This window comes from Eupeodes corollae, chromosome X, assembly GCF_945859685.1.
Source record: "Eupeodes corollae chromosome X, idEupCoro1.1, whole genome shotgun sequence".
NCBI lineage: Eukaryota > Metazoa > Arthropoda > Insecta > Diptera > Syrphidae > Eupeodes > Eupeodes corollae.
This window is the reverse complement of record NC_079150.1, coordinates 3710418-3736313: the sequence shown is the minus strand read 5'-3', so window position 1 is coordinate 3736313 and position 25896 is coordinate 3710418. Positions and strand designations below refer to the sequence as shown.

The 25896-nt window shown below is 30.1% G+C and overlaps 1 protein-coding gene across 1 annotated transcript; it reads left to right on the top strand.

Moving 5' to 3' along the window:
- Positions 1–6270: 6270 nt before the first annotated feature.
- On the top strand, positions 6271–25896 carry LOC129953352 (ankyrin repeat and sterile alpha motif domain-containing protein 1B). The gene is made up of 16 exons (XM_056066479.1): positions 6271–7175; positions 12098–12178; positions 12240–12396; positions 12569–13109; positions 13166–13271; positions 14671–15038; positions 15122–15323; positions 15446–15554; positions 15696–15882; positions 16023–16744; positions 19851–20029; positions 20093–20323; positions 20813–20954; positions 21025–21192; positions 21297–21434; positions 23162–25896. Exons 1-16 carry the CDS (start codon positions 7072–7074, stop codon positions 23276–23278), a joined length of 3552 nt encoding a protein of 1183 aa, XP_055922454.1. The 5' UTR covers positions 6271–7071; the 3' UTR covers positions 23279–25896.

The following is a 25896-nucleotide window of genomic DNA, read 5'->3' as shown; positions in this document are numbered from 1 at the left end:
CTATTGCATTTTTATTTTAGATTAATAAACTTTGTATATCTATCCCTATAACCTCCAAATCACTATTTGTACCTTATTTTAGTAGATAATTTGTAGGACCTAAATGAAGTACTATTACAACTCTATTTTAATCCATTATTTTCGTCCGACTAAACGTTTCCATTTATTAAAGTCTTGAGCATTGTTGTTTTTTTTTTTAATTTTAACTATGGAATAACAAACAAGTTAATATGCAACAAAGAAACATTACAAAAATGTTATAACATTTTTGTATACATTTAAGCATTTAAAAGTTTGATCAATTCGAAATAATAGTATTAATAAGAGACAAAGGCATAAAATTGCTTACAAAGTACATAATTTAGTCAACTCAAAAGTTATGTCATGATGAGTTGTCCGCTGTGATGAGCTGGATTCCGATAACTTGATTGGTTGATACCCAACTACCAATTAAGAGACTTTCAATTGCTTTGAGATAGGGTATTGTAAGTTGTTTTAAAGGCGAACAAAATTAACGTGTTAAGCATTTTTCTTCTGTTTAGACGGAAGGCTATCAAAATTAACAAAAGTTCCACACAAAACCAGAAACGAAAAATGGAGTCGAAAAATGCATTATTTTATTTACAAATTAAAATTTTAAATTCAAAAATAAACTTGGAATTTTAAATAACTTTGTATGTTGATTTAAAATAGATTAGTGACTAGATTAGATTAGATGACGTTTATTTAGCTTAATTAAGCTATTTTAACGATTTTAATAAATACATTTTCTAATTCGTAATATTTTCTTAAATTAAGTAATTAATTTTTTCAATGAATAGTGCGTATTTTTCAAAATTAATAATATTTGTTTCAGTTTTATCTTATAAACATAAATTTGTATTACTATCGGAATACATATTTTTTAATTATATTTAAATATAATTTCTTTGGCAATTAATTTATGCATAAATTGGAAATGTTTCTTAAAGGTAATGGTTTAAATCAGTTTGAAGAGCTAAAGAGAATAAACCTTTAAAGGTAATAGTCTTGCTGAACATCCTGAACACATTTTATATTTCTAGTGGATCTAGGATAGATCCTTGGGTACGCCTGGATTTTTTTCAATAGGTTCATATACGATATCGTTAATTTTAAACAACCTTACTAAATATGTCTTTTTTCATTAATGTACTTCTTCTGTTGTATTTGCATACTTATTTTAAAATAATAGGCGCCTATTATTAATGATTTCTACTAAAAACAAAAAATACAAAAAATTACCAGCCCTATCAGGAGTTTCACACATGTATTTTACAATAAGAATAACTTATAACATCCTTGTTACAACGTTGAAAACATGCAGTGTCACCCGTCGGTGAAGGGAATATATTTTTTCATTAACTTGGACATGGGAATTCAAGAGTTAACATACTGACGCCAAACAGTTCGACGCGGTGTTGCAACCTCTTCTTATGTAAGCATCTTCAGATTTGAGTTTCTGTTCCCATAACAGAGATGGGAGTTTTTTTTGGAGAGTTGTTTTCTGAACATTCATATTTTTCGAACCGTGAGTTCTGAATTCAAAGATAAATCTTATTTGGGTGAAGCTGCTGATAGCTTTATCGGGCGAGATTCTTCATAGGGCAGAATACCTATAATGATTTCGAGACACTTTGAACATTGAAAATAAACCTGAATACATATTACACTGCTTATACGTTCGCCGTAGTCCATAGTTCCTTGGTAACAAGGTGTTGCTTTAACATACTTACTTGCATTAGGGAACTGTATGGCTAGTAATGCATTTGATTTTTTTTTTCGAAAACGGTTCCCATACAACTATTAGGAACTATTGAACCAATTTTTTTTTATTATTTATAAGTCCTTATACGTCTAAATAATATTTGATGATCAAAAAATCCATGTTGCATTGAAAAAATAATATTTCTAAAATAAATTTAAACATTTTGTATATAACAAATCGCCATAACGATCTAAGAAACAAACTTAATAAATTCAGATTCTTTTTGGACAAATATCATTTTAATTTTTGAGGATTAACTGAATTTGCATGTGTACTTCTAAATCTTAAAATTTATAAACTGAGGGTATTCACAAAATGACGTAAAGTACTAAATAAGTTAACCATTTTGTTAAGTTAACATTGGGTAAATGAACTGTAAGATTTTTCATGAGAAATGCTTTACATAATTTGAATAAAATCTAATTTTTGTTAAAGCAAGCAACAATTTTTAATGTTTAATATTGACTTTTAACTATCATTTCAGGAACAACTGATTTAAATACAATATTTAACGATATAAATAATGAGGACGGCATATTACACAAATTGTAAACTTATAACGTTGATTGATTGATACCTTTGCTATTTTGTATTAGACTTTTTGGATACATGAACAATTTCGTCGTACATTTTATTTACCTTGGCTTTTATATGTAGATGCGTTTGACGTACATAGGTAGGTATAATCGTAGACTTCGTTTGCTGCACATGCTGTGAGAAATTTTATTACACTCCAAAGAAAGCCATTCCATTCATGCCGAAAAATCCAGATATGCAGATTTGATCTTAGATCAAAAATAAATCAATTAATGTTGCCCCGGGGAATGCAAAAACAAACACAAAAATGCGTTTTGATAGATCTAGATTAAGAATAAATTGATTTATTTACCCCATTATTAAAGCTAATTACTTTGAATTATTTTTTAAAGATTCAATTTCTAGGGATTTTTTTAAACCTGATAGAATCTATTTTAAGTATTTACTGATTGTTTTCTGGGTAAATTATTACCCGATTGCATTGCCGAAATGAACGGTTAAAAACTATCGACCAATTGCTAAACTTTCTCATATCCCCAAAATGTTTGAAAGGATTTTATATTAACTCCTCAGTTTCCGTTGAAATGCCATAATTATCCCAGCTCTGCAAGGTTTCTTGAAAACCAGTTCTTCCACCAGAATTGTAGAATTGTGTTTTTTTTTAAATTTGTATGGGGACAACTGTTTTTTTTGTCTTTAAAAAATTTAAAAAAAATGCCTAAACATATACAGCACAATACACCCAATGGTTTGGGCTTTAGGGGCAAGGACAGGTAGATGGATGGAATTTGGGGACCCACTATTTTCGACTACCATCTACCATCGTTGTGTCACATTTGGTTAAAATCTCGAGTTCGAATTTTTTTACGAATGCAAAACTTGCCATGTAGTTTTTATATGTCTCAACGAAAAAATGTAATAGGCAATGTTTTCCCTTTCAAGTTCAACAAATTTTGATTAGTGCCTTTGATTTAGAAAATCCGGTCTTTACAAAAATGAAATAGAATGCACGACAGCATCTGTCAGGTCCGTAGAACAATCTTAATTTGTTTATTTTTTACAAAAAAAGTTTCAGAAATATGATTTTTTTCACACAAAATGCTTTATTCTCTTCAAAGAAAACTAAAACAGGACTATCGGCCTGTCATCAGATAATCCAATAGAGACCGACAATCCAACATCCAATACATGATCCGGTCATCGCAGTTTGAATTTTTCGAGCGGATCAAAATCCTGTCATCAAATTTGACGTTTGTGTTGTAGTATGTGAAACTGAAATTTAAATTGTCGTTGAGTGCCTAAATTCATTAATTCAAAGTTATCTTTACTAGGCACAGAACAGCTTCAAAGCTGTCGACCGACATCCTACGAAAATTCTTATAGTGTGCACAGTCCTCCCATAGTAAGTTCTTGAGTAGGTGCGCCTCCAAATCATGAAACTCCCTTACTTCGAAAAATGGATTCAACCAAAACCTGTGTTTTCTTCTATTCTCTTGGATAGTTAGCTCTTGTAGTTCCTACAGCTTCTTAACCAGCATTCATTTTTTTTAAGGACTAATTTTTGTTTACTGAAAGGCATTTCTTTGATATAATTTGTTTGAAATTTAATGTTTTTTTTTAATTTTGTAAAAAAAAACAATAAATACCGACATTAAAGGTTAATCAACAAAAAAGTAAACAACAAATTAACCGTTTCTAATGTCAAATGTGACATTTGAGGTTGCTCATGGCAAGACATAATTTGCCTAGTCAAAAAAAAACAATGGATTTCGGATGAGATTGCGGAAGAGAAGATGGATTTGATTTTACTCTTGTGGAGCCTCAGGATTAAAAAGAAGATAAGAAGGTTCCAATTTATGGCTTAGTAAATTACTAAATATATAGAAAATTAAATTGCTACTTAGCAAAATGTTAAGCCCTTAATAAAAGGTTGTTTAGAACTTTTTATTCAAAAATTAAAACCCTCGCCAAGTAATACTTTACTTTTAATATACACTAAAATGCCCGACTGGGTAGCACGAAATTTCTCATGAATAAAAGAGTCTGCTTTAAAATATTTCAAATTTTAAAATGTGCCCTCAGAAAAGTTTGTTTTCAAAAATTTTAATGCAATTTGATTTCTCAAAAAAATTTAGGTTTTCAAAAATTTTATTCGAAAATCTTTAAAAATATTTGTAATAGTTAGTTACATAGAGCTTATTAATAAACGTTTTATATTTAATAATATTGGTAGAGAAGTCGTAAAATGTGTATCCCCCAATTCCGTCCGTCTGTCTGTCTTTCCTCGCCCCTACAGTCCAAACAATTGGATCGACTGAATTCGCTTTAGGCGTTTTTTATTTTTTTAAAACTAAAAGTAACAGCAGTCCCCATACATATTTGTTGGTCAAACATCAAAATTTCGAATTTTCTCAAAAACAAAAACATTTTTTTTAACTTAATTTGACTTTTTTCAATAGAAAAAAAATTTATTGCTCCAGAAGTGTACCCCCTAAAACTGATATTTTTCTCAAGAATTTATCAATCGGTTTCAATAGCTACACCTCTTATACTGTCTTAATAATATTTGATAATCAAAAAACTAAACCTTTTTTTCGAAATTCAGTATTCTAAAAATAAGTCATCAAATAACTAAACACTAAAAATATTTTTAATCTCAAATTAAAACATGTATAATGTATGTATAATAAATTAATTAAAAAAACGTCTCTAACGATTTTCAAGTAAAAAAATTAAAAAACTAAGTTTTTTTTTGAGAAACTTTTTGACATGTTTGTACGACCCAGTCAGGCATTTTATTTGTGTAGGTTTTCGTGTTTTGTAAAAAAAAGTTGACAGATAAATTTTTCAAAAAAGTTAAATAAAAGTTTTGTTTGTGTTATAAAATAACTTTGATTTCAATATCCGTCTTTGTCTCCGATATTCTAGTCGAAACTCAATATTTAGCAATTTTAGTAATGTTTTTTGAAAGGTTTTATTTTTTATAAAAAAATAAAGGTTGGATTTTTTGAGGACATCATCTTTTTATTTAGGATATAATAAAATCAATTTGACATCAATACCTTTATTTATTCACGAGATATTCGAATAGAAAATCGAAATTTTAACAATTTTGTGCAGTATTTTTTGCAGATTTTTTAATAAAAAATTAAAGTTGAATTCTTAAGATTTAATTGAATGATTAAAACTATGTGTTTATGGTCAAAAATCATTTTTACCAACATTTAATAGTGGTTTTATTTTATTTGAAGCTTTATTTTTTTTAAAAACAGCCCCTCTTCGTTTTTTCTAAAAATTGTTCCAGATGTCAAAAACGTTATCTGTTGTTGCATACAATTAGTCTACAGAAAATTATGGAAGTCTGCTGGTTCTTGAGATATGGACGACGGATAGTGGTATCCCGAACGTCAATTCGACAAAAACGTGTAACTGCAATTTAATTGTAAAAAAAACTGCAACTTATTGATATTTAAGACGAAAATAATAAAAACATATAATTGTCATTTCATATTATAACAAGAACTGTCATTTTGACATTTATCTTACAATCCATTAAGGATACTTTCTCTTTCTGCAAAAAAAAAAAAAAAAACAGAATCAACACGAAGGACCAAAGCTCTTTTTCTATAAAGGAAAACTCTCCTTGCGCCTGTGACAATTGTAACAATTTATGTATATTAAATTCTGAATAACCCCCAGTCTTGGTAAAAACAAGGATGTTATGACACCAACTTGTAGACCAAATATGTAACTATAACACACCCCCAGTTATGTATTGGATGTAGCAAAAGTACATTCACATTTTCAATTAATGGCGATAGTGAATTATTTTTGAATGTTTTTGAATTTTGTGATTTAGTTTTTTAAGGAATTGACTTTTTTCTTTAATTATTAAAGGTGTTTCTTTGAAAATTATTTGATCACAAGTTTCCACGGGTTTCCTAAGATAAAAAATAATCGGCTTTAAGGCATAGTTTCTTTTTAAACTTTATTTTGTTTAAATAAGACATACATATTATGTTTAAAACTTTTATTTAAGTTGTGTTTGTTTAAAAGTGTCTGGAAAGGATAAGGCATAGTTAAAAAAGTGTGCTCTATGGATTTACGTGCGAGAATGTAGATATTGTTATTTATGTTCAGCGTATCTGAAGTGAAAAAGGTGTGGACTAAATTATAAAGAAGAAAAATTCTGTATTCAGTGGAATATGCATTACGGGAGCTTGTGGCAGTGAATGACTTTATACAAATAACAAGGGCGAGGATATCCCCATTGATTAAAATATTAACAATTACAAATTTTGTTTTATTTGCATTGAGTGATTTGAATATCGTTGAGATAAACTATCTAGTTAACTACATTTTAAACTTCAGTTTTTGGACGACGCGACGCGACTCTAAAAACAAAATATGCGTCCCCAAGTAAATTCATAATTTAAATAAAATGCAAAACTATTCAACAGCACAATAACAATGACATTAATTATGACACTAATAAGATAACAATAATACAGATTTATAAGTGCAGATGATGTATCTGCATGGAAGGCAGTGATAATTTGTTTGTCACCTAGTGATAATAATGATTAAAACTATATTTGATTCAATATAATTCATAATAAAAAGTTAGAGCTTCGAGTTGCAATGCGACAGTTAGAACTTATATTAGAGTAACATACCTACCTAGTTGTAATAATAGTAGACTTTGGGCGCTGTAACAATATAAAAGAGATACATAAACAAAAAGGAAAATGGGAAAAGATCAAGAATTTTTAGAGGCCGCTAGAAATGGAAATATAGTACAATTTGAGAAATTACTTAATCAAAAGAGTAAGCGTGGAGGTCCATTAGCAAGGTAAGTTATTTTATATACATATACGAGTTAAGTAGCTCTTACTTTCTTATTGAGATGAAAATACTTATTTTTCTGACACACAATATGTTAAAATATATATCGTATGTTTTGAAGGTACAAATGGTATCTATGAGTGCCTCAAATCTAATAGTTTACCCATACTTTTGTTTGAGATGAATTTGTAAGTTACTAAGATTGGTCTAGTTTGCATTACAATGACTGTTTTTTTTTTTTAAACCACAAAGCTACGTATTTGATATATAAATGGCAGTAAAGTATATTCTTAAAGTATCTTAATATAAGTCCAGTAACTATAAACGTATATAAGACCATGTGTTGAATTCGGTAGTTATGATTTTTTCTAAGACAATTAAACGAAATCATTTTAAAGTCAGTAATTTAATTTTGTTTTTGATTTTTGTTTTTGAAACAAACTAAGTCTTGCATTTCTATAAAAATTTTACTGAATTTCGAAAATTTTATTTTTAATAAGATAAGATAACTTCAAAGCTAATATATTAATTTTTGGAAAGACATTTTAGTCGAAAATCAATTTTCAGTTGAAGTATTGTTTGTTTAGCTTTTTATATTCGATTTTTCTCAACATTTTACTGAATGTTAAAAACTGAGATGAAAATAGTTTGAAGCCAATTCTTTAATTTTTAAAAAGATAGTTTAGTACCCTTAGTGTGATGGTTAGTGCGTTGGACTGTCATACAAGGGGTCTTGGGTTCATTCCTGCCTGTGCCACCTAACTTGCAGGAGTAATGCCTCTTGAGAGGAATTGACAAATCCTCCAAGGGTCATTTTTGTAATTAAAAGTGCTTTCTCAAATTAGCTGTTCGGATTTGGCTCAAAACTGTAGGTCTCCTCTATTCCTGACAACAGTTATCGCACACAGGAATAGTTGAGAGTGGTATGTCACTAGGCCCTGGTTCTCTACGGACTGTTGCGCCACCTAATTTTTTTTATTTAAGTCGAAAATCAATGTTTACTACCGTTTAGTATTGTTTTTTTATATTCGTATTTATTGTAAGAAACACTGTAAATTCTTAAAATTATTTTGGAAATATAATCATTTTTTGTTCGAAGTGACAACTATTCTTTTTTTTTTTTTCGATTTATAAAAAACGGTTAATTTAGCCTGTTTTCAAAATTCATATTCATTTTCATATTCGGATTCATCACGGTACTGCAGCCACTCTTTGTACGAACACTTCGAATACAGATTGATTATGTGCTTAAAATCATTAGCAGAAGAAGACTTCAGGATTTACTCCGAACTTAAAAATATTTCCATTGACTACTCCAATATTCTATACTCTGACTATATTATAAAAATTGAAAATGAATTGAAACAGACCCCAAAAAACTTCTGGGATTTCGTGAAAAGTAAAAGAAAAACAGAGGGTTACCCAAACTCTATGTCTTTTAATAACACAACAAGTCATGACTCCCAAATAATTTCAAATATGTTTGCTAATTTCTTCAAAGATGCTTTCGACTTGCCTCCTTCTTTTTAAATTCCCGATTCGTTCTTTCCAGCCCAAAATTATCCACACCTTAACTCACTTGACTTGACAATATGTGAGGATTGGCCCTGATGGAGTACCATCATGTGTTTTAAAAAAATGTGTGTCTCATTTATCGTACCCTCTGTTTGTTTGGTTCAATGAATCTCTAAGAAGCTCCATTTTCCCACTATTATGGAAAAGTGCATTTATAACTCCGATTCATAAAAAAGGGTCTGAGAATGAAATAACGAATTACCGGCCGATTGCCAAACTTTCCGTTATTCCCAAACTATTTAAGTCCATTATCTGTAAGATGTTATCCTTTAACTGTAATTCAATTGTATGTGAAAATCAACATGGTTTCGTCCAGAATAAATCAACAATTACAAACCTACTTCACTTCACTTCTTTCTGCCTTGACTCCTTCGAAGATCGTAAGCAAGTAGATTGCGTATTCACAGATTTCAGTAAAGCCTTTGACAAATTGTGTCACAAGACTTTAGTCCATAAACTTAAGGCCTTAGGGTTTAACGACAAATTCTTGACGTGAGTCTCGTCTTTTCTTAAGAATAGACAATTTGTCATAAGGTATACCATACGTCTGAAGTGAGTAAATTGGGGCCAAAAGAAGAAGAAAATGGATGGGTTTGGGGTTATGTATCCCCCTGTTAGACGAGAGGGTGACTTTATCAGTAAAGTGAATTGACATACAAATCCATAGGCAAGATCGGCACACAAAGCCAACACATATACATTATTTTGATATAACTTTTCTGAAATCCAAAAGCCCGCATTCTTGCAGCAAACAAATTAAATTTAAATTGCTTACCTGACCTAAAACGGACATGTTTCTTTATAACAATTGGTTCATAAGGAAAAATGATTAAATCTGATCATTCTGTGGAACTGTTTCTTTATTACTTGCGGCTTATAGGAAACTATATGGCAAGTTTTGCATTCGTAAAAAAATTAAAACTCGAGATTTTAATCAAACATGACATAACTGTGGTATGGTAACTATGTCATTGTTTTTATTTTTGGTTTTTACAAAAATATTTTAAATTTGTCATAATTTTTCATGAAATTAAAATCTAATATATGCTCTAAATAACTGTATATCAAACATATTTTTAAACTAAAATTTTAATAAAATTAAAATACAGGAAATATTTTTAAATAGGCTCTTTGGTCTTTGGATACATGGGCAAGTTCGTACGACCCAGTCGTCCATTTAATTTAAGTATAATAAGAGTTTTAAAAGAGGAAAGAATGGTTGGTAACAAGCACAAGGAAACCATCTTTTTTTTTAAAGACATAATTTCCAGTAGACTTAAGCCTTTATTAATCTAGACCAATTTAACCTGTGTAAGGTGACCGACAGTCCCAAATAAAAGCTATCACAGAAAAAATGTGAATGTCGTTTTTTAAGGAATTTGACGTTTAATTAGCAAATAAAAAAGAATGTAGCTTGTGTTTAATTATTTTTTTTCCAAATTTTCTCAAAAACTAAATATATTTTAAGATTTTACTTTTTGGTTTTTGATTAGTAATTGAAAAAAGAAATTATTAGCTTGAAAAATATAGTAGTAAAGTAGTAGTATAGTAAAAATAACATAAAAAAGTGATGTGTGTTGTTTTTTTCTAAGTCTATGAACAAAAGCAACATTTTGAATTTAACATAAGAAGTTATTCCAATCGGTCCGGTTTGAAAAATAAAAATGTGGACATTTCTCGACGTTTCAGGGTACCTAGAATCTAAATAAAAGCCTTTTTTAGAGAGAATTCTGTGTGTACGTCAGTAGAGATATTGACTTTAAATAAATTTTGTTACACAGATAATAGTGCTTAAAGATGCAGAAGAGACTCTTGGCCAACCCAAAATATCTCAGAACCAATAACGCTAGCAACTTGAGTTAAATGTTTTATTATAAATTATGATGTGATACTAAACTGATAATTTTCCCCTCTAATATCTTACGAACAAAAATGGCTTTAGCTCCAAATTATTCGTATGCAACGAAGAATAACATATTTGCTCTACTATATGAAACTCGATTCTACTTTTGATTCTATTCGAAACTCACTTCCGATTTTACTTTAAAATCGTACAACATATAAAAGTAGAATCGAATGCCGGTTATACCAACTTGTTTTCAAAAAAAATGGAATAATTATTACAAAAATGGACACACTTGGAATTTGGTTAAAATTTCAAGAAAATGAAGAACGGTACAAGCGAATTAAACGCAGAAGAATAAGAGATAATTCTAAAATAATGGAGTTGACTGAGAAAAGGTTTGTACATCTTCATATATACGGTAGAATATTTGAACGCATTCTTAATGAAAATATACACTTTTGTTTTAGTTTTGTTAAAAGCTACCGTCTTTCTAAAGACGGATTTATGTTCACACTCAACACCATATTATCCGAAATGACTACTCTCAGAAGACAAAATGCTGTTCCGATTATCATTAAGATATCAGCAGTATTGAATTTTTTGGCAACAGGAGGTAACCAAAACCAAATCGGTGGTGATAAGAACGCTGGAATTGCATAGCAAACCATGTCAAAAATACTTGCCGAAGTTTTGACTTCAATGGAAAGAGTCATGTGCCCACTGATGCTGAATTTTAAAATGAATTAGGAAGAGAAACGAAAGTCCAAACGCTATTTTTGGCAAAAATTACTCATTAAACTCATATTCAACATTGAACTTACAGTTTGACAAAAAAAAACTTCACTCGCAAACACATTTGATGTAGTGTGATTATTTTCGATTTTGCCTTGTTTTGAATTCTACTTTAGAGTTACGTAGTTCCTCTTTTATTCGAAAGTTCATAAGAATATAGTTGGCACTGCTAAAACTATTCGATTCTCGTTGGTTCGAAAGTAGTCAAATAGATACATAGTACTAATATTTCGAATTCAAGCAATTCATTGTAGAATCGAGTTACATAGTAGGGCCCCTGGTCAAATTTTCAGAATTGAATCCAATTGACAGCTTTTTTATACAAAAAACGAAAAAAAAAACAATACCAAAAGTTAATACAAATTGATTTTTGACTCAAATATTTGTTCCTAAATTTTAGATATTGGCTTTAAACTAATTTCACCTCATAGAAAATATTGTGTTCGACATTCAGTAAAATTTGTAGATATTAAAATCCAATAGTCCGATTTAAAAAAATTTACATTTGTGTTCGGTTTCAGAAAAGTTATATCACAATAATGTAGGTGTTGAGGCTTTCTTTCATTGTTTGATTTTGTATTTCAACAAGCTTTTCTGATAAATTACCCCTCCCTTCGGAATTGGGGTCTTTTCAGGATCGACCATATTTTATATGTTGTGTTTACCTTTCTTTCTTTATATATACTCAAAATCATTTCGTTTCTTTCTTGTCTAAGTTTACGACGAGGACCTGGAATAAACGTTCAAGATAGTGTTGGTTATTCTGCATTACATTATTCTGCTTTAAATGGACACACGTAAGTTTCTTCGCATTAATAATGTTATAAAAAAAATCTATTATATAGTTTGAAACTTTAGCGATATTGTTCGTTTGCTGTTATTCCATGATGCCTCACCGAATCTCCTTGATTCACGTGGGTCTTCTCCACTTCATTTGGCAGCTTGGGCAGGTCATCAGGAAATTGTTAAAATGCTACTCACACATCCCTACAAACCAGCTAATCCTGATATGCAAGTAAGATAAATCTGCGTTTTCTACATACATAAACAAAGCTTGATGCAGAACTTATATTTTTTAAATAATTGTCAATTAATAGTAATTGGTTTTGTTGTCGAGTTTTTTTAATAATGAAAAACTAACTTTGAAAAGATTACCTATACAACATTTTGGACTCGTATTTTTCCAGACCATTGAGAACGAAACACCATTGCACTGCGCAGCGCAACATGGTCATACGGGGGCTCTAACAACCCTTTTGGCACACGGTGCCGATCCGAACGTTAGAAATTGCCGAAATGAAACACCTTTAGATTTAGCTGCACAATATGGTCGTTTGCAAGCAGTTCAAATGCTCATCCGAGCCCATCCGGAGCTCCTTCAACCGTATAGCGGTGAATTGGATTCCTCATCATCTATGTCTTCCAACGCCGGCGGCGGCGTTTCGACTCCAATTGTGGTCAATCATTCAGCTTTACATTTGGCCAGTCGAAATGGTCACAATAACGTGGTTGAGATTCTCCTTGCAGCTGGTGTAAATGTCAATCTTCTTACACATTCTGGAACAGCATTGCACGAAGCGGCATTATGTGGTAAGGATTTGGTGGTAAGAACTTTGTTAGAAGCTGGTGCTGATTTAAATGCAACCGATTCTGAGAATCGAACACCTTTGGATGTCCTTCAAGAATTTCCTCCCCATGTTACTAAGAGCATCATTTCAGTCATTAACAGTAAGTACAGTAATACAAAACGGTATACATCTAATATTAGTATCATACTTTAACAGGCTTTAGGAGGCACGATAATGATGGAGAATCGTATGAAAAATATTTATCAGAGGAAACTGATGAAGCTGATGATATTCCCAAAGAGAATCAATCAAGATTTCTGAAGTATGTGTACTAAATTATAATTTCTCTTGTCTAATACTCCAATTCTCAGATGTGTTTTATATTATTTTTTAAAAGTTAATAAATAAACTTGTAATTTTATTCTGGAACTGAAATTGGTGGCCCTAAGGTTCGGTATATGTTCGCCTTAGTGTATAGTAAAAAATTATGTTATATGTGAAAATCCTTCAGACAATTTCTTTTTTTATTTTTGATCAGTATTTTATCAACAGAAAACAATGCATTTTAAATTGAAAATTATTTCGTAATTCCATTTTAATACCAATCAGATTACTTTGGATGGCGCTCCAATTTTTCGACTTTTTACAAATATTCTGAGAGCACATTATACATGTATATTTTTAAGGCGATTCTTACGGTTATTTAATACCTCTTATTTAATAAAGTAAATTTAGGGATTGCTATATAAGGTCATTAGTAAGAAATTTAAAATATCTGATTTTTCAATTCTTATTGATAGATTTTACTAATAATTGATCTTAACATTTAATCACAAAAAATAAAAGTAAAAACGCATGCAAGTAGTTATTTTTTGACTCTTAGTCCAATATGATTCAAGTGCAATACTTGGGCTTATCGCCTTCTAGATGTTGCCCTACATTTTTAAGAGAGCTTTTAGTCTATATAAACTGTGGGTCCCCTCTAGCTTTAACATTTTTCGAACCTTTGCATATGAATTCATGTGCAATGCTCGCACACAGCAATGGTTGAGAGTTGTAAGTCAATAGACCCTGGTTCTCTACGAGCCACCTTATTTATTTATTTAGTTAAACCGAATCAAATCACTTACTATACTTACAAAAAAAAACCTTATTTTTATCATATTTTGCTTCCTATTTTAGTTAAGCTCTGCGTGTGTCAAATATTTTGTAAAAAGTTACCAATCTAGAACTCTGGTTTTTAGAACCGTAAGCAAATCCAAGCTGAATTTTATCCACAATTCATTTTGAATAATTAAATGGTTATATTTAAGTATAAATATGGTTAGACAAAATAAAAACACTAACAGTTCTAATAATTTATAAAATGTCTTACAACCCACGTTATGACTGCCTTCAAAACGGTAACAAAAAGGTAACTCAAAATATGTAAGTGAATTTTTTGTTCAGTGTATTGTTTTTACATAATTTAAGTTTTTAAAATATTAAATTAAATTTAGTATTTAGTAATCAGCCCGTCGTTTTATCGAATAGTCATTAAGTTTTAAAAAATACATATATTCTAATCTAAGGTTGGCCATTCGCAAACGAGCTTTCTGGCTCGCCCAAAATGACAAAACAAAGAATGAAACGTAATGAAATTAAAATAAAACACATCTGTCTTAAAATTGTCTTAAAAATACAAGTATTTAAAATTATCGAATCTATTTTTGATTTTGCAGTAACGCTGCTTCGATTGACTCATCTGACTTAACAGAAAACTGCAAACATTCAAATTTATCTCAACAAGCAAAAACTACTTCAAATAGTGAATTAACGGATTTCTATGTTAAAATGGAACCTATAAAATTACAAAAGGCTGCACCTAAAAAACCTCCCCGCCGTAATCTTTCCATATCTCCAACGCACTTACAGAATTTCTTTCAAAATAACGAACTGATTAGACATAAAACGGATTTTCGGGGAAGTATTGCTGAAACCGAAGTACCAGCGGCGCACTCGGCATCCATTGAAAACTCATTACATAATCGTGGTTCATATGAATTTGACGCCTGTACAGCTAGTTCTGGATCTGGAATATATAGTAGCAGTATGTTTGCCAAAAAAAATACATGACCGGATACATATACAAATAAAAACTAACAAAAAACCAAATTGTTCCTATTTTTTCAGATGAAAATCTAATAAAAGCAAATAATACAACAAGCGGAACAAATAATTCATGGTATCCGTCAGATACCGGGAATCTCGATTCCACATCAGACTTCAATTCCATAGCTCCAAGAAAACTTAAAAATTCCTATCCTTCGTATGGAAATACGACCCTTAAATCATATAATCCAAATAGAAAACTTAAACGGAATAGGGAGCAATAGTAAGTGTAATTTTCAATGGAATACAATAAATACCTTAGCGATAAAACGCTTGCAGAACTTTAGATGAATTTTTAAACTTCATGCTCAAAATCTAAATAACTTTTTTTTTATATAATAAAAGCTTTTCGAAAGGCCAGTTCAGTTTAGCAATAGGTAACAATAGTAAGCACCTCCCAGGAAGCCACAAAACGCCAAATTCGATTAACAATGAAACGAGACCGTTAAACCAAGTAAGTTATTTTTTTTAATTTAAAATTTCTATAGTCTGATTTTTGCTTCGTAAACTCTTGGATCTAAAAGTTCCTGGAGTTTCATTAGTTCGTTATATTTAAGAAAGGAGTTATACTAAAGTAAACAATTTTTAATTTTAGGATCATAAATATCGTCCTGATTACGCACAACAAAATACTTTGGACGATTCTGGAATCTCACCACAAGATAACAATTCGTTGTCGTTGTGTAATTCTAGTGGCTCAATTAGCTCTGGCGTATCTCCATCTGACCGTAGTCTTTCTACGGATTGCGTTGAAGAATATGTGGGTGATGAGCCTTTTGCAGGTAGGTACAATATAACATAAGTTATTTTAATAATAGATTAGTTTCCGACATTTAGTATTTCAAAAGTCAAACTTAAGATCAAAATCAGCTGACTTTTGAATCCTGAAAAACACTTGTTTTTTTTTGTATTCTGGTTTAAGGTCTGTTCAAGGGTTCAACAATGAACTTAAGCAATGCATGTTCAAACAATATTCCCAAAGGTTATAACATATCCAAGGAATTTCATAAATCATCAGCTATAAAGTCCCGACGAGACACTGAAGATACTTATAAACATACAGCATCATCCACAACCGATTCCCATTCAGAATCTTCAGATGAAGCCTCAGTAACAATTGTAAACGACAAGGGCAATAATAGAAATGTCCGTACGAAAAGAGACAAACGTTTGGGCTCCGATCGAAGAAACAAAATGAAAGAATCTCATAATAGTCGAAAAGTCAAGCCATTTTCCTCTTGTGAAAATAACTCTCAAAAACTATTTTCTAATTCGGCTGTGAAGTCTGAGTGGAAGAACGAAGGCTCGAGTTCAATAATGGCAACAGCGATGACACCTCCTATCAGCAATTTGCCTATTAAGAAACAGTCTTCTTCATTCGATACACATCAATTTCCTGTGGTCTCTGGCCAGAGCTCAAAGATTCTGAATTCATATAATGAAAATGAAGCTTGGGACAAGCTGTCTCAGATCATGGAAACATTTGGCAATAACACTTTAAATGGTCTAAGTTCATTTCTAGATAATGATGATGTAAATCGTGGGGGAGAATATGGAAAACTTGCTAAGTTATTGGATCAAAATGGATTAAGGCATTTGGAACGTTCATTGTACATAAACGGCTATGATAACCTACAATTTTTGGTAAATTAAAGATTATATCCTTAAAAAAATTTGAGTCATCTTTTTGAAGCAAGTGTTTATGACGTATTAATACGTCATTGTGTAAGGCACCAGTTAAGTTCTAGTTTAAGTACGGCATTAAACTTGTATGCTTAACTTTGAAGTAAACTTGATTGTAGCCAATTAAATTCACATCTTTTACTTACACAAAAAATACAAGTCTTCAAATAGAATGTATTTAGTTTAACCTTTCCACTTCTCACGCTTTTCAATATAAAAATAAAAAAGAGACTCGGAAGCGACCCATACTGACAACTTCCCATCCCGTCTGTCGATTTGTCTTGCTTAAAAGTTTGTAGGTTTTCGTGTTGGGTTTAAATAGTTGTCAATTGAATTATTCTTACAAATTTTAAAATTACCAACAATATTTTTCATATAAAGAAATAGTTTAGTTTAAAAATATATTTTTGTTAAATAGATTTTTAGTCGAAAACAAATTTTTACCAATTTCAGTAGCATTTCTTAAGTTTTTACAAATTGGATGAATGAAATTAATTTGAGAGATATCAAGAACCGAACATCAATTTTTACCAAATTTGTGTACAAACGGACTGTTGGATTTTAAAAAAAAATTACTGAATATCGAAAACAATATTTTCTATGAAATAAAAATAGAAGACAATATTTTTAATTTTTGAAAAGCTATTTAAATCGAAAGTAAATTTTTACCAAGTTTTAGTATTAGTTTTTTTAGCTTTTTATTTTTTTTTTTTTCAAAAACGAATGTTGTAAACAATATTTCTTAAAAGATAAAATTAGTTGGAAAACATAATCTCCAATTTTTGAAAAGATATTTGAGTCGAAAATCAGTTTTTACCAACTTTAAGCAATGTTTTTTTTATGTTTTGTTTTCTTATAAAAAAAACTGTCGATTCGATCTTTCTCAAAATTTTACCTGATGTCAAAATCTTAATTTTTTGTTGTACAAAATTAGTTTGGAGATAAAATAATTTTGTATTCGTAAAATTTTGGTGGTGACACATTTTTTTCAGATTTTGATTTATAAAAAACCGTTAATTTGCTTTTTTTCAAAAAATATATTTGTTCTGTATCACGTTAAAATATATTAAATAAATAAATAAATTAGGTGGCGCAACAGTCCGTGGAGAACCAGGGCCTAGTGACTTACAACTCTTAACCATTCCTGTGTGCGAGTAATTGCAGGGATGGAGTAATTGCAGGGATCATGCGAGAGGTCATGGGTTCGATCCCTGCCTGTGTCACTTAAAGTTTTTATTCACGGGTGCTGCCTCTTGCGAGGAATTGACAAATTCTCCAAGAATAATTCTTGTCATGAAAAAGTTACAATATATTATATAAAATTCAATGCAAGTCTCTAGCGTTTTTGGTTTGTGAGATATTTGGGGTTAACTAAAATGTCCCCTTTTTTTAAAACTGCAATGGTAAAAAAACCGCCCACGCAATTTTCTTGAGAGCCCTTTCTGCATCTTTCTGTCTTTTTATCTGTATAAAAACATTTTTTTTAAGTCGATACCTCTTCTGGTTCTTGAGCTATGGACAACGAAAAAAATCCCGAACGTACGGACATACGGTAGTACGGACGTACGTACACACGCACGCACAGGCATCTTTCTAAAAATCTTTTATTTCGACTCTAGGGACCTTGAAACGTCGAGAAATGTCAAAATTTGCTTTGCATAGTGTGGCCATACCTTAGTTGTTAAATACGGTGGTACTAGTGTTGTCCATATTTAAACTTTTCGCACTTTTTGTGCACCTTTTAATCATGTTTTTTTTCTTTTTTTTATATAAAATACTAAATAAATCCCCTGAAGAAGCTGGAAAACAACTGGCGAAACGTAGGGTAAAACCAAGATGGATTAGTTTTATTTTATTATTAATCGCATCCAACTGACTGATCATCAAAGCCCAAGAAACAAAAAAATGTCTCACATATTAAACATATGATCAAATTTCCATTATCAAATTTTCAATTTGACAAATCGGACCCATTACAATAATTATGCGATGCAACAGTCCCTAGAGAACTAGGGCACTAGGCCCTGACTTACAACTCCCAAAGATTCCTTTGTGTAAGTCATTTCAGAGAAGAAGGGTACCACAGTTTTTAGACCAAACCTGAACGGCTTATTTGAGAAAGCACTTTTCATGTGAAAAATTACTCTCGGAGGTTCGTCGATTCCTCGCAAGAGGCAGTGCAGGTGAACAAGAACTTTAGGTGGCACAGGCAGGGATTGACATTTAGCTGTACAGTCCAACTGTCTAACCATCATGCTTTATATACCAATTTCTTAAATTTGTTTTTAACTTTTGAAAAAGCATTGAACAAGTGATTGAAGAACATGTTTTGAAATCCATGTTGGCTAATTCCACTGTTACCATGCAACCGCATATAAAACTTCAAATATTCTGAACATACTCATTTTTTACATGTTAAATATTTGAGATTGAAATTATAAAAAAATAGTACTAAAAATTTTAATCAAACATGACATTACGATGGCAGAGAAGTCGAAAAATGTGGGTTCCCCTATTCCGCCCGTCTACTTGTCCTCCCGAATACAGCCCAAACTTTTTGGCCGATTGAGTTCAATTATGGAAATTAAGGTTTTAAGCTGATTCATGCCAGACATTTTTTTTCATTTTTTAAAGATCAAAAATAATAAAAGACCCAACATAATTGTTTGTTGTCAAAAATCGTAGATTTAAATTTTCTCAAAAACGATTTTGTTAAGAAATAAAATGTCATTTAAATTTTCGAAGACAAACTTATTTTTCAAGTGTATGTATTCTAAAATCTTAAAATTATAGTTATTTTTTTAAACAAATAGACACACGAGCAAGGTCGTTCGATCAAGTCGTGAATTTTATTTTTTTTGATTCAAAAATACAAAATATTTATTTGTTTGACTAAGTATAGACTTTTAACCCAATGTTCTACCGTTACATTTTTGTAATTAGTTTAAAGAGCTATAACTGGTGTCAGCACATAAAAGTCATACACTGAATAAAAGTTCTGCAATACTAATTGGCAATTTAGTGTTTTCTTTTTTCCTTCTTATAATAATACTAAATTTGATTTTAGAATGGTATTTTTGACGAAAAAGACTTATCCGTTCTTAATATCTCCGGCGGAGATGCGAAGAAATTACTTGCATTTATTACAACTCTACCACATGTTCATTTTACACCGCTGCCAATCGAAGCAAGTTTGGATCAATGGCTTAAAAGCATTCAACTCCACGAGTATAGTGAACACTTTAAGTGAGTTCATATTTATAATTTTTTTTTTAAATTTCGTATTTAGAAACATTTTTGTATCTACAGAAAACATTTGTATAACAGTTTGAAAAGTGTTTGCGGCGTTTGGGAAATTGAATTGCAAACTGTATTGGAGATAAATAAAATCGGACACAGAAAACGTATTTTGCATTCTGTTGCTCATATTCGTCAAACAGGTGATGTTAAGTATTTGGCATCTGATAGTACAGCCAATATGCCACTCACTGCCAAGGAAAACAATCCTAATGGAACCTTAGGGCATAAAAAGAAAAATCGGTAAATAATTAAAAAAAAAGAAAATGTTTAAGCAGATAATTTACATTAGATTATTGGGTTTGGGTCAAAATACTGTACGAAAGATACTGTTTCTCAAAATGCTGTGTATAAAATATACTGTATGATCAGAATACTGTAACCCGAAATTCTGTACTTCAAAAGTACGCACTTTTTACATTACCAAAACGGTTATTATTTGTCAGCCTATTTACAGCATTTTGAAATACAGAATTTTTAGTTACAATATTTTGAAATACAATAAATATTAAAATAGAATATAATAAAGAATTTTAACCATACGGTTTTAGAATACAGCATTTCGACCCGCTCCCAAGAATATTATTTACTTTGACTTCCATATACAATAAATACCTACTTAGTTTGGCTTAGAACTTTAAAACACATTTTTTCAAACTTAAAAATATTAATATTTTTAGAAAATTTGGTTTTATTTCTTGTTTTTTTTTAACACCGATTTGCCTTGTAAAGACCAGCACCTAAGCCACCTACTAAAAGTCTTGAAATTCGTGCGCCATCAGAACTCCTTATTGGTTTACCTCATAATCTTCAAATAAAATGGCCGCATTTAACGAGCTCTCTCATATCAAATAGCTTAAAGTACGAAGTCTGTGTAAGAACCAATATTTTTATTTTATATTTAAAACAACCATCTTAAAAATATATATGAAATTCTCTTTAAGTACCTTGGATCAACTGTTGTAAAGGAACTTAGAGGAACGGAAACAACTCGCAAGTCGATACAAAAATTGAAGCGTGCGGGCCAGATGACTCGTTTAAAGGAAAAACAATCGATAGTTCAACTATCTATTTCATATCGAGGTGTCGAATTTATTGACATTGCTAAAAGTGTTAGTACCGACTTTGTCTATACCTGCTCCATTACAAAACATTACATTGCATTACAAACAAATAATATTATTTCTTTTCGTATAACCCTTTCTACTAACAAAAGGAAACAATTTGTGAGCATGAAATTCGAAATATAAACTGTGCATGTCAAGATGCAGACGATATGCGTCACTTTGCATATATAACCAAGGATAATGGCCTAAACTTACACTACTGTCATGTATTTAACGTGGATAATATGGTAAGATTATATCAAACTATCTTAACAAATAAACTTATTAAAACAAAATTAGACTTTTTTCAAACGAAATAATGCTAAGTTTTTTTTTTAAATTTGTCATTTTCTTTAGCCATGGAAGAAAGAAAAAATTATTTCTTTATTAAAACCCGATAAAAGCGTTGCGAGTCCACTCACTATAGGCCAATAAACTTATTACTTCACTGAGAAAATGCTTTGAATTGTTTATTAAATCTAAAATGTTATTTGACACATAACAAAAATTGTATAGTTCTTTCTTTTCGATAGGCAGTTTCAAGTTTATGTGAACGACAAACTTTTCGATTAATTTAATATAAATGCAGGCGTACCTCAAGGGTCTGTTCTTTGACCAATTTTACACATAATATATACATCCGATTTCCCAAATATGTGATTGCCGATGAAACTTGCATTCAAGTATCACGCCGCAACACGATCTAAAATTATTTCTTCATATTATAATGATTTCAATAAAAATACAAATATTATTGTAAATTGTGAAATTGACACTTAATTATGTAAATTGTGAAATCGACATTAAAACAAAAATTAAGGCTAATCTATTATATATGTATAAATTACTTTTCATGATGTTTGTCCGCGATGGACTACTGAACATCTGAAAGGATTTAAATGAAATTTGTACACTGTGTGCAATTTGATCCAACTTGAAAGATAGGATTACTTTCATCTTTCATATGCAAAGCTTCATCTCAATTTATGATCGCAATCAAATTATTTGTCTATTGTTTGACGGTGACAATTATCTGTTAGCTCCAAACGATAGATGGAGACACATCTGTTGACTGGATTGAGTAAGTATTCGATAGATGGCGGTTCCACGCGTTTTATATAAACTAAAATTTAATAGCATAACTTATTGGAATTTCCACTATTTAACAACGTTATATACTTTATTCAAAGTATATATTGAGAGTGATTAATATAACATACACAAATAAGAAAATACTAAAGAATTGCATTGCTATATGATAGATGTGAATTTAGACTTTTATAAACAGCGCACAGTAGTGCTTAAAAGTTATGAACACGTTTGGTCATCAAAAAGATAGCGGACATATCCTTGAAGAAATTATTTTAACTTGAAATTTTAAAGGATAAGTGTTCCTGTTGCCACGTATTCCAATGATACCGTCAGATTCTACCATACAGTTACAGTTTCCAATTTGTCTATTAATAAGTTTCAAAGCCAAGATTAGATCTGATAAATCTATGTTTTTCTTATGGGCAGCACGTCGAACCTATTTGTGTTAGTGAAAGAAAAGTAAAATTGAAATTAGAAGTATTTATTATTCAATATATTAAATATTATTATAAGAAGATCTTAAACTATCGGCCCTTCCTACTTCATGTATAAGTTAAGTTGTCACATGTTATTTAAAAGAACATTTGTAATACGAGTATACTCATTTGTTACAAACTTGAATACTAATAGTAATACATTTTAAACCTAATTCTTTTGTATTGATTTTTGCCTTACATGAACTGTACGAACATTTTGATCAATTTATTGTGTTGAAAGTCCACCCCATCAAATCCCAGACCTTAAAAGGTGTATGTACCAAACAAAAGGGTTGCCATAGGCTTATAAACAAAACAAATTACATAAATTCATTAAAATAATTAAAATAATAAATAATAAAAATACTCATTTTTCATTGTTTTTAATTTGTACTTATATTTGATAGCATTTAGCAATGGAGATAATTTTGACACTAGCTGAATCGTTTGAGGTTGCCTACCAGATTGCTCTAAGAAATATACCAATTCGTAAAAGTGCGGAACAATTGACGACAACAAATTAATGCAACGAAAATCTTAAAATTAAATGGCCAATTGCAATGAAAACTTTAAGCACCAACCAAGACTGCAGAAAATATGATTCATAACTATTATTGCATTAATTTATTATAAAAACCAATAATCAAAACCATCGAATTATTATTATTATATAATAATAATATAATTATAAAATACAACTCTCTCTTTATTATACTATGTACTGCAATCCAAAAAATTAACGATATTGAAGCTTTGTTTTCCAATTTCTTTGATTATATTAAGTTTGGTAAATATCTTAATTCAAGATTGCCAAGTGAAGAAGTTGCTCTATTTTTTTTAGTAAGAAAGGAATCATGAACAATATTTAATATCAAAATGCAAAAGTCAATTAAAGTTGTTTGAATCATACGTATATATTTTTTTTAAACTTAGCAATATAAATGTTGAGCTAAGTGAAGAGATTGTTAAAACTATAAATATAGTATTTCCTAAAATTAATTTATTTTCAAAAATTTACAATCACAATTAAAAAACAAATTGTCGATTTCTTTCTTCACTGGTAGTTAACGAGTGCTTTCAAAGGCATACCGGAAATTCAATTCGGTTCAAAACGAAGAAAATGTTATAAAGCTGAAAAGTGTCTAATTCTTGAGAATGGACATGCCTTTTTTTCGATCAGCTAGCCAATTAGTGAATATTATACTTGAAATATCGTTAAGTCCCTTAATGTTAATGTAACATAATCATACAAAAATTTAAAAAAAATCAAAGCATCGCTATAATTTTTGCATTACTTTTGTTACTTAAAAAATAAGTTTAAAAAATGTAGGTTTTATCTCGAATTTTCTATTGAGTGTGTTATTTGTTAAATATGTAGAAAAAAGTTTGTTCATGTTTCAAGAAAATAATGTAGTTAAAAATTACAAAAAAAAAAACAATTTTTTTACATTTTACAAGTTCAAATTAATTATTAAATTAGTTAAAATATGTTTTTTTTATTTAATTTTAAGTTACGAATATATTTTTTTTATAGAATATTAATGTTTATTTTGTGAATTTGAACTTTCAAAAAATATCATAAGTTTTGAACATATAAAAATATCATTATAAATCTATACATAAACTTTATATAAATACCTAACAAATGAATGTGAAACTTAAGGGAACTCTACTTACAGAGCCCCATAAGTAAAGGTCAAAACCGAATATGATGAAAAGTTTGATCATGACCGAACAGAATTTGTTCTTTTCCATGTCCTAACGATTTTGTGGTAACGGCTGTTTTACTGAAGTTTTGGAAAACACCTATTTTTAGTCAGTTTTTTAATCACCCTGTCCAGAAAGTGACATAGGTTTTTAATGATTTTGAAATTCTAAAATTACACAATGTTGGAGAAAGCAAAACATGAACTTGTATGAAATATACCATTAAGCTGATATAGCCACAGAGATAAAGCTTGGTAAGGTCCGGTGGGTAAGGCACGTAGAAAGCATGAGAGAAGTCATGTGGGACAGACCATGTCTCTGCTAGAAGCCTTAAGGTGCGCGACTGGATGGCTTCGATGAGCAACCGCAAAAGGTAGAATAAGTATGTTGAACGAGGCCTGGACCGGATCCTGGTTGTGGCGGATAATGTAAGTTAGTATAATTAATGTCGGGATAATTTATTTTTAGTAAAAAACGGGGCATTGCCATATCGGTGAACAATAATTATAACTTTGAGATTAAAATAGAACCCAATTTTGCACTTCAATCCTTAGAAAAAGTAATGTGCTGACAAACATCTATGTATAGGTGTTGGCTATTTAATTGAAACATTTACTTAGTTTCTTAACTTTCCAAAAAGTTACACCCTTTAAAAACCGTAAAGAGATGGCTTGAAACAAAATAAAATGCTCTTTTTAGATTGATTTCAATTTTTTCAATTGCCATCTTAGTTTTACATTGAAAAGTTAAAAAAAAAACAAAGAATATTTTTGAAAAAAAAAACAACTAAAAGTTTGAAGTGCAAAATTATTGACAGTTTATTGAAAGGCAATGTCTAATATTTGTATTGTCTTAAAATTATTTGTCTTTGGGTTACTTTAAAATGCTAAAACATTAAAAAATAAAGGGTAATTAACAAACACACTAAAAGTATGTGATTTTCAAAATTGTATCTAAACAAGCCTTTTCTCGAATACCATTAAGCCTCAGTACAGTTCAGATACCAAATTCTCTTAAATCATTGTCAAACATTTGACCATATTCAGTTTGGATTATTATTTATATGGGAAACCCTGCATGTATAATTACTATATGCTATGTTGCTAATTCAAATACTTCTAACAAGATTATTTTATAATTATATTGAAATAAACAATTAAATATTATTAAATTAGCTAACGGTGATATAATTCTAATGATAATTTGTTATTTGTTTCTTAAAATACAAAACAAAAATGAAGCTAAAAACAAATAATTTGAATAAATTCCTATTAAGAACTATGCAAGTGCAAAAAAACAAAAATTTAAATATATTATGATACTATGTATATTTGGTTGTTATTGTTGTTAGTAAAAAAATATTTAAATCCATATGGCTAATATTAACTTAAGCCGTCATGAATTTAGCTAAATCAAATAATTGATAGTTAATAAA